This window comes from Ranitomeya variabilis, chromosome 1 (assembly GCF_051348905.1).
Source record: "Ranitomeya variabilis isolate aRanVar5 chromosome 1, aRanVar5.hap1, whole genome shotgun sequence".
Classification (NCBI taxonomy): domain Eukaryota; kingdom Metazoa; phylum Chordata; class Amphibia; order Anura; family Dendrobatidae; genus Ranitomeya; species Ranitomeya variabilis.
The window spans coordinates 514961260-514979374 of record NC_135232.1 but is presented as its reverse complement, the minus strand read 5'-3'; the positions used below and the strand labels follow the sequence as shown (position 1 = coordinate 514979374).

Genomic DNA, 18115 nt, shown 5'->3' with positions numbered 1-18115 from the left:
TAAGTAATCAAAAAACCCAGCGTTGGGTCCCCCCCCCTTTATTGACAACCAGACTAGCTAAAGCAGACAGCTGGGGGCTGGCATTCTCAGGCTGGTAAGGGGCCATGGATATTGCCCCCTGCCTAAAACTAGTATCCCACAGCTACCCAGAAAAGGCACATCTATTAAATGCAACAATTCTGGTGCTTTGCCTGGTTCTTTCCACTTGTCCTGTAGCAGTGGCAAGTGAAGTAATATTTGTGAGGTTAATTTCACCTTTGTATTGTCAGGTGACATCAAGCCCACAGATTAGTAATGAAGAGGCGTTTAGACATGTATCCATTAGTAATCCTATAGTTACATGGTAATCAAAGAGGAGCAATTACTCAAAGAGAGTAATGGAGAGGCATCTAGACATGTATCCATTAGTAATCCTATAGTTACATGGTAATCAAAGAGGAGCAATTACTCAAAGAGAGAAATGGAGAGGCGTCTAGACATGTTTCCATTAGTAATCCTATAGTTACATGGTAATCAAAGAGGAGTAATTACTCAAAGAGAGTAATGGAGAGGCGTCTAGACATGTTTCCATTAGTAATCTTATAGTTACATGGTAAATAAAGACACAACAAGTATAAAGTCCTTTACTTGGAATAAAACAAAACACTTTTCCATTTTTATTTTAAAATAACAAACACAGTTATATTCACGTAACACCCATTCCATTGAATCCCTGGTCTCCAAATAAACAACAGAAAAAAACAACCATATCCCTCACCTATCCGTTGTTCTGTCTCACGCCGTGATCCATGTCTGGGGGATAAATAGTTTTCAACCTGGATGAAACCAAGATGCGAACGACCAGGCTGAGAACCACCGGTGAATGAGCTGCTGCAAGCGCACCATCATTGACATCATGGAGGTTACCACTGGTCATAGAGGCTACTCTCCCATCTGGGCTGAAGTGCGGTGACCACAGCACAGTGGGAAAAATTCACTGATGATATCACCAGAGTTCAGCTCAGTGAGTTGAATGATCACCGTGAGCTTTTGCCCATAGACACATGGTCTTTGGAAACACACTGACATGTGCACAGACCCACATGTGTTAGATTTAAGTTCCCACAATGAGTTGTATGTATTTTATCTGTGAAAAAATGCAGCGTCTAAGGTTATGTGCACATGTTAAGTATTTGCAGCAGACAGTTCTGCACCAGAAATGTGTTTCTTGGCAGAGAAAACACAGCTTTTTGCCATGTCTTTGATGCGCTTTATTACTCATTAATTTAACTATATGAAAAACTGCTTCAAATCTACAAGGATGTGTGCATGAGATTCCAGAAATCTGATACACTGTGCTGGGACAGAAAAAACTATTCTTTTTTTGCAGTTAAAATGAGGGGAAAACCATGGCAAAAACGCAAAGTATGATTAAGCCCTTAGAGTTTCAGGTTACAAAACTGACCTGCTGATGTTGGAAATCCACATGTAAATTTCTCTAGCGAGTACGCTGAGTTTTATGTGCGGATTTTCCTAACATGACTGTATCAATGTATACAAAGGGCAGGGACTTAATCAACGCGAACTTATGACCCGCACTTACTGGGAATTCCTCGTTCACGGGGAAGAATTGCAATCCCGTTTCCCATCACGAATGGGGTTCAGCGGGTTACCCGCACCTGTCGGCGAAGGGTAGACACACGCTGGTCCATTCAGTGTAGTGCGCATGCAGCCCCTGACATCAAAGGGCATCACAGACCTGTTATTGCTCGATCTCGCGTGGCTGATCGCCACTTGTCCCTCTAAGAAGCTGGACGCGGACCGCGGGGGGTCGCGTAGCTAGCTAACATGCCGGAGTCTCGTTCATTATTGGAATTAACCAGACAAATTGCTCCACCAACTAAAAACAGCCATGCACCATAAATAGCAATGAAGTTTTGCTAAGCCAAATACCAGGAAATATAAAAAACAAAGCAGCTTTATGTAAAATGTCATGTCATATATTATGTCATATACCAAGAGACAAAACACTGCATTAAAAATATGATAAAAACACATAGATAAATGCAAGTAACTTATGGTAAAATGTGAAGAAATGCTACAGAAATTCTGCAACATCAAACAATAACCAAAAGCTCATGGAGAGTAGCCCTGATTTGCCCTGCTAGTGTTTCCTATTGTTCTGACCTTGGCCCATCTACTATATAATTGTCTAAGGGTCACTTCCGTCTGTCCTTCTGTCTGTCGTGGATATTCATTGGTCGCAGCCTCTGTCTGTCAAGGAAATCCAAGTCGCTGATTGGTCGTGGCAAAACGCCCACGACCATTGCCATGACCAATCAGCGACGGCCAGAGTCTGGCAGCGAAATGGCCGCTGCTTTACTGCCCTGCAGTAAGCGCTGAGCGCTCACACAGGGTTAATGCCAGCGTTAACGGACCGTGGTGTAACGCACTCCGTTAACGCAGCTATTAACCCTGTGTGACCAACTTTTTACTATTGATGCTGCGTATGCAGCATCAATAGTAAAAAGATCTAATGTTACAAATAATCATAATAAAAAAAGGGTATTCTCACCCTCCGACGTCGCGTTCTGTCCTCGGCAGTGCAAGCGGCAGGTTCCGGTGCCAAGGATGCTATGCAACAAGGACCTGCCATGAAGTCACGGTCATGTGACCGCGACGTCATCACAGGTCCTGCGCTCATACCAACCCTAGGACCAGAAGCTGCCGCGTGCACCGCACACAGGCGCCAGGACTTCAAGGGGCCTTCGGAAGGTGAGTATATGTTTATTTTTTATTTTAAGTCTTTTTTAACCACGCATTTAGTGCCCACATTGCTATATACTACGTGGGCTGTGTTACATACTGCGTGGGCCCTGTTATATAAGAGCTATGTAGCTGGGCAATATACAACGTGACTGTGCAATATACAACGTGGCTGTGCTATACACTGCGTGGTTGTGCTATAAACTACGTGCTCTGTGTTATATACTACGTAGCTGTGCAATATACTATGTAACAAAAATGGAAAAATCCAGCTTCCAAAAATATCAAGATTTATTGAAGATAAAATCCAAAGTCCACAAACATGGTTCACAGGAAAGAAAATAGCAGCATGCAGCTATTTTCTTTCCTGTGAACCATGTTTGTGGACTTTGGATTTTATCTTCAATAAATCTTGATATTTTTGGAAGCTGGATTTTTCCATTTTTGTTTCATTGTTTCACGTGAAGACTGCACGTTATCCGGGCTTCCCCACAACAAATGCCTAATAGGTGAGCTGGTTTTTCATTATTTTTTCTTCTGCAATATACTATGTGGCTGTATCGGTTCTGTTATATACTACGTCGACTCTGCAATACACTACATGGCTGTGCAATATACTACGTAGCTATGCAATATACTATGTGCCTCTACAATATACTACGTGGCTATGTTATATACTACGTGGCTCTGCTATATACTACGTCACTGACCAATATACTACATAGCTGTGCAATACACTACGTAGCTGTGCAATACACTACGTGACTGTGTTATATACTACATGGCTGTGCAATATACTATGTGCCTGTGCAATATACTATGTGGCTCTACAATATACTACGTGGCTATGTTATATACTACGTGGCTCTGCAATATACTACGTGGCTGACCAATATACTACATACCTGTGCAATACACTACGTGGCTATGTTATATAGTACATGGCTGTGTTATATACTATGTAGCTCTGCTATATACTACGTAAGCTGTGTTACATACTACGTAGCTCTGTTATATACTACATAACTATGTTATATACTACGTCGGTTGTGTTATATACTACGTCACTGTGCAATATAGCACGTAGCCTGTGCTACCTACATATTCTAGAATACCCGATACGTTAGAATCGGGCCACCATCTAGTAGTTGATAAATATGGAGAGGCATAAGTTGAAGCGAGTATACAAAAGATTTGGCACAAATTATGCCACTCTTGAATAATGTGAGCCCATATCTAGATATGCAGAAACATGTTACAGTGGATGAGATGTGTTTAAAGTGGACAGCAGATTTCACAATATAATCTGCTCACATTGTTAAATTGATTTGTTTGACCTAATGAGACTGCTGTACATACTTTGAAAATCTATGCAAGAATCTCTGGACAATCATGATAAATTAAGATGGGTATTTTTGAGTCCAGCTCTAGAATGAAATAACACAAGAGTGCAAGTCTATACAGTCTTCACCCATTCAGCCTGACAGCTGCAGCTTTTACTGAGCAGTGAGAGATCTTAGCAGCAGGAGGGTTCTTGAGGAGCAGTCCATTAAGCTAGGAGAGTGATGGTTGATTTAAACTTTCATAAATCATCATATAGCTATTCTAACATGGATTTTTAAACCAAGTACATCAGTTGCAGCAGGCCGAAGAGATGTATTTAGCAGTGTATGCAGTTTGAATTATGAAATCTGATTAAAAAATCTATTGTAAATACAAAAATATATAACGCACAATGATGCCAGTATGCAGAATAAAATAAAGACAAAAGTATAAAAATGTATGTGTTGTTATAGATAGCTAAGCTTGAATTACGGTACATTAATAAAAAATGTTTTTAATACTCGAAGTCTTAAATGAACATAGCTGAAGATAACTTGCCAATACTTGTCAATACTTGCTTTTGTGCTGCTCACTCCAAAAATTGCAGTCATGCCTGGGGATCTTTTCTTAATCAACCATTAACAAACAAATCATCTGTAGTTATATTTATGATGCTGAGTTATCTAGCATATTCTTAGTGTAACTTTTAAAATATATATCACACTCTTAGGTCTCTCATTTAGATGTCCGATTTTCACATTATGTGTTAATTTCCACAGATAGAACATGTCAAGATTTGAACCCAGCAGTTCTTGTGCACCAGGTGGCAGCTCTACCCTCTAAGCTATTCAGCTCATTGGACAGTTCCTTGCTAAACCTGATAATAGTACCTGTGTTTTTCCTGATGTCTCCAACCTGAGTTCCTAATGTCTCCACCCCAAGTTCCTGATTGTCTCACCTTGTGATCTCCTTACTGAACACCCTACTTGAACCTGGCAATGCACTTTCTTCATTGCGAGATTATTGAGCACCCAGCCTTTAGTCTAGCTTCTTCCCACCAGCTGCTTATCCCCAAGATCCTACTGCTGCTCTGTGTACCAACCTCTGGCTATATCCTGACTACATTACCTGCTTATTCTCCCAACAATACTGCTGCTCCGTGTATCCATGTACCAACCTCTGGCTATATCCTGACTACATTACCTGCTTATTCTCCCAACTATACTGCTGCTCCGTGTATCCATGTACCGACCTCTGGCTATATCCTGACTACGATTACTGCTTATCCTCAAGATCCTACTTCTGCTCCATGTACCGACATCTGGCTATATCCTGACGACACTACCTGCCGTGTACCAACCTCTGGCTATATCCTGACTACGATTACTGCTTATCCTCAAGATCCTACTGCTGCTCCATGTACCGACCTCTGGCTATATCCTGACAACACTACCTGATGTGTACCGACCTCTGGCTATATCCTGACTACGATTACTGCTTATCCTCAAGATCCTACTGCTGCTTCATGTACCGACCTCTGGCTATATCCTGACAACACTACCTGCCGTGTACTGACCTCTGGCTATATCCTGACTACGATTACTGCTTATCCTCAAGATCCTACTGCTGCTCCATGTACCGACCTCTGGCTATATCCTGACGACACTACCTGATGTGTACCGACCTTGGGCTATATCCTGACTATGATTACTGCTTATCCTCAAGATCCTACTGCTGCTCCATGTACCAACCTCTGGCTACATCCTGACTACGATTACTGCTTATCCTCAAGATCCTACTGCTGCTCTGTGTATCCATGTACCGACCTCTGGCTATATCCTGACTACGATTACTGCTTATCCTCGAGATCCTACTGCTGCTCCATGTACCGACCTCTGGCTATATCCTGACGACACTACCTGCCGTTGCTGCTCCTAGTGGTTGCAATATCACTACTGAAAATCACAGAATCACACAGATAACACCCATGTGCTGTCCGTGATTAACATTGCAGTGGGTAGGATAAGCTTCAAAAGGTATTTATTTTTCTAATATTTGAAAATCTTTCATGAAGTAGTGATGGTAAAACACTGTACTTATTCTTATCAGTATTGCAGCACTCTCTGCACGCTGTCTGACACCTTCAACATTTTGCTCTGTATCCCATTGCTGGGCCTCCTGCACATTCCTCTGATGAGTCTTCTCTGACTAAATGCATTAATCGGGACAGGGAAGGAATGTTGCACTTATTATATGGACTACAGAAATGGACCTTTTAATTACCTGTCCTCTGCTGAGATGATCATGTAATGTTGAGTCGGGTGAGATCTATCTCATTCTTGTTTCTACTCTATTAGCCATATGAAGTCTTCTATTAATACTGGTGCTAAACCACAGTGTTTGTGATCTGACAATTATTTTCTATCACATTTTGAGGTTCTCTTTGTACGTATGGTCCCTGTTACACCTGATATTGCACTGGGGATGCATACACCATATGGCTCTATATGTCTATGATCCCTATTACATCCTAATAGTGCATTGGGGCTGTATGCAATATATGGATGTACACCAATAAATTTGCTCTACTTTGGACTCTTTATTATTGTGTGATTGTTGAATACTATATGGCCATTACCCACTTTGGGATTTTTACTACTGCTGTTCACTCCCCATTTTGTAGATAACAGTACATAAATAGTATCTAATCAATTCTAACATTCAAGTTCAGGTTCAGGTGTGTGGATATTATGGAGGTGTGCCTGTACTCTTTATCTTTTTATTAAAAGTTATGTATTAACTCTCTTACATTGTTGTTCTGTATATTCATACTGAGAGATTATTTTGTCTATCCCAAACTATTGGAGCATTGATCTTTATTGTTAACAACTGACACACTGACCGAATACTGATGAAATTCGGACTGTTTTTTGGAGTAGCAGAAAACTCATGGACATGAGAGGGGCCTTTATCATATTGCCTTTGGAAGGGACACTAGCAGAAGTAAAGAGGTTGATCATGACAAGGTTTAATGAATTTGGTGTGGAGAAACCTGAGTGGCCTAAACAGAGGCCTAATATCAAACCTCTGTGAACAACACTGGGATGAATTAGAACACCAACTGAAAAACAGATCTTCACATCCTCCATTAGTGCCTGACCTCACAAATGCTGTGTTGCCTGAATGAGCTTAAATATCGAAAACCATAGACACACCAAAAATCTTACAGAGGACATTAGAGCCACAAAGGGAGACCTAATCCCATGTATTTGGAATAATAAAAATAAGTTTCTAAATGTGTGCTTGTCAGGTGTCCACATGATTTAGCCATGTAGGGTAACTTTAATCTATGTACATGAAAAATGCCTTTTCAGTTGCTGTAAAATTGCATCTTTCACATGCAACTTTACAATATCATACCAATACCTGGTAGCCTTTTGCTGACATTGTTGAATAACGAATAATGGCTCACCAGCAGTCTGTGTTGTTATAACCTTTGGTTTACAACGTGCTCCATCCCCTTTCATTGTGTATGCAGCAACAGTGATAGAATAAGTCGTTTCAGGGTGAAGTCCATCAATTATCATTTCCTGTAAATCCAAAAGAGAGGAAACTTCTATCTGAATATAGGTGCATTTATATTGATACACACTAGAAATTACCTATATGAACCCCACATGCATAAGATTAGAATAACAGAATGTTAAACATAAGAGCCAAACCTGGTTATATACAGTAAATATTTATTATATTATTTCTTTTTCTGATATAGCACTAGCATATCCCACAGCGCTTTACAAACATTGACATTACTCACTGTACCTAGTGGGGTTCACAATCTAGTCTATATCCTATGGGAGGATACCAATGAACTAACCACTGAGCCGCCATTCCAACCACAAAATGATCATTATTATTATCATTGGCCATTATTGTCGGTTACAAAACAAACAATGCTTTATGGCCTATAATGCTCAGCACAAATGAGCAGACAAAAGCAGGGTCATAACTGGTAATGAAGGCTTTTTTTTACCACATGAAGCAATAAGGGACTTTGGGAGGGGGGCAGTTAACTCTTGCAGCAGTTTTGTTCATATGGTTGTATGGGTTAAAGTTGGTGGTCCAATCTAATGGCAGAAGACAAACTTCACAATATTCAATTGAGTAAAAAATGTTTCAACGCTTTCCTATGTGCCTGTTTATAGCAGCGCAATGTATTTGATACAAGGACATGAAAGATGTGATAGATAAGACTTTCTGCTGTAACTAAAGGTATTATACAAAAATACTGCTTTAACCATGTAACAATTACAGTTATTTATTGCATAGTCCCTCACTATAACTGACTGAGATCATGTTACCACTTTATTTCATGACCAATTAAAGAGATAATATAGGTCTGGAATTCATCTCAATAGAAGAATTAGAAGTTGGTGGTTGTACATGGGAACTCATAAGTATGCATTCAAATTAAGTGAACGTGCAAAGAGGCCATGATTGCATAAAGGGGTTATCCAGTCTAAGAAGAAAAGTCTGCTGCACTCTATGTGACTGCAGACTGCCGAATCTTAAAGCCTGTTTCACATGTCCTGGTATTTCCGGTACCGGAAAAAACAGTACTGGAGATATCAGTGGCCGTGTGTGTAATATTTGTGGCAAAAGTGTGGTAACCGTGTGTTGCCCATGTGCTGCATCAGTACCACACGTACCGGCGCCTGGGAAGCAGCTGTACTGTTCGTGCGCGTTCTCCGGCTGAAGACCGCTCTCATCACCTGTTCGCCTGGCAATCAGTGGGAGCAAGGGAGAATGTTGAAAGTTATATTGAACTGATAACAGCGATAGCAGGTGTGAGTTCCCCTGTATGTTTGATAACCAGCCAGGCAAAACTGACAGCTGCAGGCTGTAACCCTAAGGCTGGGTTCACATAGTGTTGCAGGCGTCCGTTAGACAGACGTTACACCGCGGCATAACCCGGTGTAATGCAGTCTGTTAACGCCGCCATTAATTCATATGTCTGACGCATCGCTAGCGCGCTCACACAATGGGCCATCATTGAGTGACAAACTCTGGTACGCGGGCTGCAGCGTTTCCGGGTCCATCACTGCTAGCGCAGATAGAGCATCTGCTAGCTCTATCTGCGCAAGCACGATGGAATGTCGGCACTTGCGTTAACAGCAGCCCATTAACGCATGTGTTGAACGGGCTGCTGTTAACGCAATGTGAACCCGGCCTAAGCTGTCAGCTTCAGCAAGGCTGATTATCAAGAATAGAGGGGTCCCCATGCGTTTTTTTATTTATTTAAATAAATTTAAAAAACGGCTTGCGGTTCCCCCCCCATTTTTCACAACCGGCCAAGCTAAAGCAGACAACTGGGGGCTGGTATTCTCAGGCTGGTAAGGGGCCATGGATATTGACCCCCACAGCCTAAAAATAGCAGCCCACAGCTTCCCATCTATTAGTGCTCAAATTATGGTGCTTTTCCTGACTCTTCCCACTCGCCCTGTGGTGATGCCAACTGGGGTTCATATTTGTAGGGTTGATGTCACCTTTGTATTGTCTTGTGGCATTAAGCCCACGGCTTAGTAATGTAGAGGCATCTTTAAGACGCCTATCCATTTACTAATCCTATAGTTATATAGTAAATAAACACACAGCAAGTATAAAATCTTTTATTTGAAATAAAACAAAACACAGTTTTCCAATTTTATTTAAAAATAACAAACACAGTTATCCTCACCTAACGACCATCCCATTGAAGCCCTCGTCTCCTGTAATAAAACAAAAATAACAATATCCCTCACCTTTTTGAAGTTCTGTCCTACACCGTAATCCATGTCTCATAAACAGTTTTCAACCTGGACGGTGCCAAGATGCGACCGTCCAGGCTGAGAACCATTGGTAAAATTAGCTGCTCACAGCATCAGTGACTAGCAGAGACATCATCACGGTTACTGCGGATCACTGAGGCTGTGTTCCCTGCTGGGCCCCTGAACTGTGATGACTCAGAACCGTGAGAAAGTCAGTGAGTTCACCACAGATCACCATGATAAATTCTCAGTGATCTGTGGTGAACTCACTGAGCTGAACTACATTGAACTCAGTGACTTTTTCTCATGGTGCTGAGGTCACTGCAGTTCAGCCCAGCTTGGAATGCAGCCTCAGTGACCTGCGGTGACTTTAATGATGTCACTGATGCTATGCTTACAGCAGTTCATTCATCAATGGTTCTCAGCCTGAACGGTCACATTTTGGCACCATCCAGGTTGAAAACTATTAATCTCCAGACATGAATTACAGCATGGGACAGAACGAAGGACAAGTGAAGGATATAGTTGTTTTTTTTATTTTATTTTTATTACAGGATGCAAGGGCTTCAATGGGATGGGTGTTAGGTGATTATAAATGTGTTTGTTATTTTGAAATAAAAATGGAATAGTGTTTTGTTTTTAATGCAAATAAAAGACTTTACACTTGTAGTGTGTTTATTTACAATATAACTATAGGATTAGTAATGGATAGGCGTCATATAGGTCAAAAATACAGGGGAGCCCATGTCACTTTTTTATTTATTTATAGCGCAAACTGCGGCTGCCATCAGCCGCTGCCTACTCTCACTGTCATTAGCAGCAGCAAATGTAGGCTGATGGGAGTAGTAGTCCCATCAGCTGCCGCCTGCTCTCACTGTTATCAGTTGAATATAACTCTCAACTTTCTCCCCTGCTCGCTCTGATCACAGTTGGGATGAAAGCAGACTTCAGAACCCGGCGCCGGGGAACAGCGCTAACTGTACCACTGCTTCCCAGGTCCTGGTACGTTTCACATTAATGTCATCCGTGTGTCATCAGTGTGCACGTGTGTGTGGGAGGTTTTGTGGCCCATGCTGCTGTTAAACGGACATGTCAGTGTGCTTCCACATACCGCGTGTCCGTGGGCAAAATATGTGTGCACAGGCTAAAAGTCACAACATGTACTGGACACACTGACGTCTGAAAGAGGCCTAACATTGTTCAGTTTGCAGACTGTCAAGATTCCCTGGCATTCCATGTGGCAGTCGCTGATGACTTGATCACATGTATGCGATTCACAGACTTGTGGCCACATGCCACAACATATTCTCGCCAGAAAAACAGAATGACACTAATCATCACATGATCATGAGTAACACATCTAATGTGTATGGTTAGCTTAAGAATCCTGACTACCCGACACTCACAGGCTGATTCTAAACCTTCTCTGTACATACACTGAAGCAGAGAAAGATGCCTGACGCCTCCTTTAGAAGATGAGAAAGTGGAGGCATTATTAGATCCAAAGTCTAAGTTTCAGGTTACGAATATCTACAACACATTACCAACAATTCCTGACATCAGTTGATTAATCAAATGTATGAGCAAAATAATTGGCCAACAAGGTCTATGTCAAGCTTTATATGAACAGTATTTTATTGGGAGGACCAAACTTTTTAACTAATCTCTAGTTCACAATGTGTTCCTGTGTATGTAATGAGCAACAAGGGAAAAATACAGAGAAAAGTAAACAATCCAAAGTGGCCAGAATTCTAAGTGCCATAACACGGGCACTTTGGTAAGCTCCAGCTTACCATATTGTGATAAGCAGCACCTCAGGCAAAACGGGATATAGTAACTAAGTCTGCCTTGTAGTTGTGTAAGACTAATGGGAGTTTAATTTTAACATAGTTGCAAAGCGTTGTAAGTGTTTTACAGGATCTTGTTGGACCCTGAAGACAATAATGCAATAAGCAGTTGAGAACAGTCAACCGGACTGCATCATCATGATACTTCTGAAGGACTTGTCTGGATGAATAGTCCTAGATTGATGGTTACAGAGAATTTTATAAGGAATTATGCATATAAGGGAGCTTTATCTACACCTTCTATTATACCTACCACCATCATGTATCAATGACCTATTGTCTTTTGAAAGAGGAAAGCTAATAAAGCCAAGGCACGAGCCTTTTCCTATACTATAAACGCATAGACACATTTGTTTTTTTCACTTGAAAAAGATGCCGATATGGTGTTGAAACGCATTGTGAAGAAAAAGCCTTTTTCCTCATCATCTTTTCTGCAGAATTGATTCACTCCAGCAGCACTGCCCACCTACGTGTTTATCCAACTGGGTCCCATAAATGGCAGTGAAGAATAAAACAATGCACACAAAAGAATACAAAAGGGTGAATATATTATCCAAAAATAAAAAATTAGTAGTTATTTCCAAAACTGGTTTAAAAACATCATAAGTACTCTAAATTAAAGTGTACCTCTACCAATGTCTTCAGAGTAGTTAGCGTCTGTTGTTCTCAAAAAATGTATTCTTCATCTCTGACTTTTTTTTTTTTTTTACTAAAGTTGCTCTTTGTTCATGATGACAAATTGCATTTAAGTTTTGTTAAATGTGAAAAGGACACCACCTTTGTATTTTCTTGTATTACCTTGCTCTACAGTTATAATACTGAGGTCAAAACTATACGTCCTGTGTTACTTCACTAGTCAAGAATACTCTACACTCAAAAGCCAATATGAATAATGTAGACGGATACAACTGTTCTTTAATACAGTTGGTCAAATCCATTTTTCCAAATTATACATTTCAGCCAAAATCAGAAGCACATGGGGAGATTTATAGAGCTATAAGTGCCAAAATTCAGGTGCATTTTACATCAAAATACTGTCTTTCATGACTTGCACCATATTTATGTCTTAGATACTTTCTGTACTTAGCCAAAAAAGGTTGTGGTCTTACTGAAAAGGAGTGTGGCTTACCACAAAGGGACATGGTCTAATGTGGAGCATCATGCGCCAAAAACTCCACCAATATTGTGGTACACATTTCTAGCTCAAGGTAAAACAACTAATAAGAGGTGGAAACTTAGCAAAGACTGTCTAAAAATAAGCCAAATTTATCAGACAGCATGAACCACTATGATAATCTGGCAAACATTAAGACTTTCTGGTATAAGTTTGAATACTGATTTGGCTTTTATCCTAAGTCATATTGCACGACTCGTTAAAGGGTTGATTGTGACTTGTAGAATCGCTACTTCCAACAGGTGGCGCTATAGAGTTGAAGTCCTCTTCTTCTCTGAATAGGCAATTTGCACATTAAGAGTTAGACAGTATTGATAAATCTGCCCCAATAAATGCCAGACTAAAGCCTTTTAAACAAAGTGCAGTTCTATTCTGTGTAGAGATTTGTGTAATGGTTGAGGTACACTTTACTTTCTCAAACATGCATCAACATCAAGTAAGATATGTTGGAGCAATAAAGGACAATACTTACATATTCAGCTGTGTCATCCTTCTCCCACTGATCAAGGAAATGCAGATAGAGGAAGAAAGAGTGATATGAATTGCAAGTGCTTAAGAGATGCAAAAGAACAAAAGAAGTGGGACTATTACATTGTGGATTAAGCTAACACTAGTGGCAACCAAAAGGTTCAACCTGATGGATTATTACTTCTCAACCGAATTGGCATCATGTAGGTTCACAGAAGCTCTTAGCCATATTTTCTGTTGTTTCTAATAGCTTATAAACTCCTCAACTTTGAAATTGAAACTCCAAGAAGGAAAAGTCATGGAGCTATGAAAATCATAGGATTGACATACATGTTAATGAAATTCAAATGATAAAAAAAGAAACAAAATTTTAAAAACATCTCAATTTATTCAGTATTACGTATGAGCCCCAAGTGCAAAAATACACACACTTACAAGCTTCGGCTGCTATCAATGAGGTTATTAATGGTTGTCTGGGGAAATGTTCTGCCACACCGAATGCAGTTGGACACTAAAATCATCAAGATCCACTGATGGCAGCTCCATTTACAGTTTCTAACCAATGACATCCCATATGTTATTGATGGGAAAACAGTCCGTTGACAGTGCAGGCAACAGAAGCACATATAGGACATTCAGGCTGCTCATAGCAGCACAAGTAATATGTGGTATTAAAACACAGAGGTACCACAATCTATCAGAAAATATATTATATATCAATATAGATCAAAATTTCACCATTTAGGGTACTCTGTGCAGTATGTGTGATTGCCACCACCACATGAAGTAAAGCAGCCCAAACACCCTGATCATAGACGCACCAGAGATTAGCACCACACCAGGGGATGAGATTAAAAATCAGCTTTTATTACATAATTATAGTAGCAACAAATAACTCATAAAACCATGTATCATTAGAGTTTGCTCTAATTTATTCATTTTTTTATGTCCTGTGGGGTGCACTAATATACTATATTTTATATGATACATGGTTTTATGAGTTATTTGTTGCTACTATAATTATGTATCACCTATGGGACGGTGAGAACCATCTCCTTTTTTTTTTCTTCACATGGACATATTTTGACTTGTTTTTTCCTTCAGTGGGCACCTGAGATCCCAGTGGCTCGATATATTTTACTATCATTAGGAAATTAAATTACGCTGGCAACAGGTGCAACAGTGATGCCTGTCCTACTACCTTGTACATTGCTTATACTGTACATGCCATTACCTACATGGACACCAGACTATTTGCAGCTTTTACTGCACCCAGATAAAAGAAAGACTCATCACTGAAAAAATAGACCTCTATTACAGCCTCCATTGCTGTCTTGCTGTGATATCATTTGTAAATGGTGGCGTGAGGTCAACGGAATACTTGCTGCTGGATGTCAGGCTCGTACAACAATGTGGTGCAAACGCCTTCTTCTAATAGTTTGTGTAGATACTGTTTGATGTTTTAGGCTTGGTATGTGACATCTAATTTCACTTGTAGTATAGAATGAATCACTACGATCTGCCCATGCAGATGCTGGCCTATGTGTCCCTATTGCTGTAATTCTATTTAATCATTGTTCTTCCATCCGCTGTGCTATGCAACATTGAACAGTGCTGACATCTTGGCATACACATCTAGTGACCTGTCATATTGATGAACCATGGAGTCTCAGGTCAAGGATTTTATCCCTCTCTGTATGTCACAAGTGATGATAGCTGGCATGTCGAGAATCATCTCACAGGACTTAACCCAATTTTTGATGACTCATGAGCCAAAAAAATTTCCTTTTAATCTGGTATTCATGCCAGAATAAATCCCACATGCCAGAAAGCCCACGTGCCACAGATTGCCACAGTTTTCATCCCACATGCCACAGATTGAAGTTGGTGCTTAAAAACTTTATATAAAATCACAGTGACACCTGCTAATTCCCCAATTTGCTAAGCCTTATGGCTTGATCTTTTTGGTTTTGTAATTTCATTGTTAAGGAGTGAATTTCATCTATTCTACCAATTTAATTCATCAACGTGTTAGACCATCAATTCTGTTAAGCAAATCCTTTACAGAAGTGGTCATTTTTAGTATAAAATTTTGGCACATTACATCCAATATTGAATTAACAGTTCTGCACTTCCAGTTAAATACCTTTAATAATGACTGGTTTATATATTTCAACAGTATAATCTGATCACATTTGTATCCTATTTCTCCATACTAGTTTAGGCAGTGTACAATGCAGAAGTAGCGTGAACATGCTGCTTGTACTATATCACAGAAATCTGTCTACGAGTTCCACAAAAGCTGAGTAACATGGAAGAATTCCCTTCTTGGTTAAGTAAATATCCTTCTAACAAATATAGCATAATGCACCAAGACCATCTAATTGTGTGGCATAGAGAAAATCCCATTTAAATCCAATTTTTGATAAATATAAAATACCCAAGACATACACTATCTGATAAAAATATGCCTAAATATATTACCAGGCTGATAGGGGCACTAAATTAACCTAATCAGATCGCCTGAACTAATACAGTGGGGAAAAAAAGTATTTAGTCAGCCACCAATTGTGCAAGTTCGCCCACTTAAAAAGTGTGGCATCATAGGTAGACCACAACTATGAGAGTCAAAATGACAAAACAAATCCAGAAAATCACCTTGTCTGATTTTACAAGATTTATTTTGCAAATTATGGTGGAAAACAAGTATTTGGTCACCAAAAAACATACAAAATTTCTGGCTCTCGCAGACCTGTAACTTCTTCTTTACGAGTCTCCTCTGTCCTCCACTCATTACCTGTAGTAATGGTACCTATTTGAACTTATTATCAGTATAAAAGACACCTGTCCACTACCTCAAACAGTCACACTCCAAACTCCACTATGGTGAAGACCAAAGAGCTGTCAAAGGACACCAGAAACAAAATTGTAGCCCTGCACCAGGCTGGGAAGACTGATTCTGCGATAGGTAAGCAGCTTGGTGTGATGAAATAAACTGTGGGAGCAATAATAAGAAAATGGAAGACATACAAGACCACTGATAATCTACCTCGATCTGGGGCTACATGCACGATTTCACACCGTGGGGTCAAAATGATCACAAGAACAGTGAGTAAAAATCCCAGAACAACACAGGGGGACCTAGTGAATGACCTGTACAGAGCCGGGACCACTGTAACAAAGGCCAGTCGTGTCCCCCCGGTTAAGTCAGTACATGTCTTGGCCTGTCTGAAGTTTCGTAGATAGCATTTAGATTATCTAAAAAAGTACTGTGAGCATGTCATATGGTCTGATAAAACCAAAGTAGAACTGTTTGGTAGAAACAAAACTCGTCCTGTTTGGAGGAGACAGAATACTGAGTTGCATCAAAAGAACACCATACCTACTGTGAAGCATGGGGGTGGCAACATCATGCTTTGGGGCTGTTTCTCTGCAAAGGGACCAAGATGACTGATCTGTGTACATGAAAGAAGGAATGGGGCCATGTATCGTGAGATTTTGAGTGTAAACCTCCTTCCATCAGCAAGGGCATTGAAGATAAAACCCGGGTCTTTCAGCATGATAATGATCCCAAGCACACCGCCAGGGCAACTAAGGAATGGCTTTATAAGAAGCATATGAAGGTTCTGGAGTGGCCTAGCCAGTCTCCAGACCTCAACCCCATAGAAAACCCTTGGAGGGAGTTGAAAGTCTGTGTAGCCCAGCGACAGGCCCAAAACATCACTCTTCTAGAGGAGAGCTGCATGGAGGAATGGGCCAACATACCACCAACAGTGTGTGCCAACCTTGTGAAGACTTACAGAAAACGTTTGACCTCTATCATTGCCAACAAAGGATATATAACAAAATATTGAGATGAACTTTTGATAATGACCAAATACTTATTTTCCACTATAATATGCAAAATAAATCTTGCCAGATCAGACAAGGTGATTTTCTGGATTTGTTTTCTCATTTTTACTCTTATAGCTGTGGTCTACCTATGCTGTGAATTACAGGACTCTCTCATCTTTGTAAGTGGGAAAACTTACACAATTGGTGGCTGACTAAATACTTTTTTTCCCCACTGTGTGAAGCTGACTGCTTGCAGAGTTTGGCACCCTAATGATGACGAAAATGGCGCCCCCGCTCCTTGACGGCTGACCCCAAAAACCCTAGAACACCCTAACCTCAGGTACAGTAGTGAATGAGGATCGCGTAAATAAAATGCTTAGGGTGGACATAGTACGTTATACTATCCCTGTAATTGCATTGACTCGTTTCGTCAAGTATAGCTTTATCAGGAGGCTGATAAAGATGACATCTGGCAGGATCACAAACCCAGCATGGTGTGCCTGGCTAGTATTTAAATAGCTCACAGAGTAAAATGCAAACACCTCTTGATCTGTAATAACACATGCCCCCTCACTGCCATATTGTGAATATAGCCTTAGAAACATCTTGTCATCAGAAACTTTACTGTACATGTGAGCCAAAATCATATTAAAAACGTATAGTGCTGGACCAGTGCTAAACTAAAGATATGAAGGTCAACAGACTTGTGTGCATGCATGCAGAAAGCTGCTTGTATTGTAACATAAAATGCAGTACTGGTGAGTGATCGTGGTGATGTGATGTTGATGTGCGTCACTATTGAGGGGCAGATCTACTGCTACTACTTCTCAGTGATGCGCTCCAAGATGGAGAGCATGCTGGTAGTGGAAAGCTCACTATTCCTTCAATATGGAACGCAGGTTACAATCATGGGGTGG

At 40.4% G+C, this 18115-nt stretch overlaps 1 protein-coding gene across 10 annotated transcripts in view; it reads right to left on the bottom strand.

Annotated features, from left to right (window-relative positions):
• Positions 1–18115, bottom strand: part of PTPRS (protein tyrosine phosphatase receptor type S) — a 721726-nt gene that overhangs the window by 225735 nt on the left and 477876 nt on the right. For 6 of the 10 annotated variants that reach the window (XM_077253515.1, XM_077253581.1, XM_077253506.1 and 3 more), the window contains 2 exons: positions 13369–13395; positions 7541–7658 (listed from right to left, as the gene is read on the bottom strand). The exons of 2 other annotated variants lie outside the window; for them this stretch is intronic. In XM_077253515.1, coding sequence (XP_077109630.1) covers positions 7541–7658; positions 13369–13395 — 145 coding nt within the window. The remainder of the gene's footprint in view (positions 1–7540; positions 7659–13368; positions 13396–18115) is intronic. 2 more of the 10 variants (XM_077253534.1, XM_077253554.1) reach the window with 1 other exon arrangement.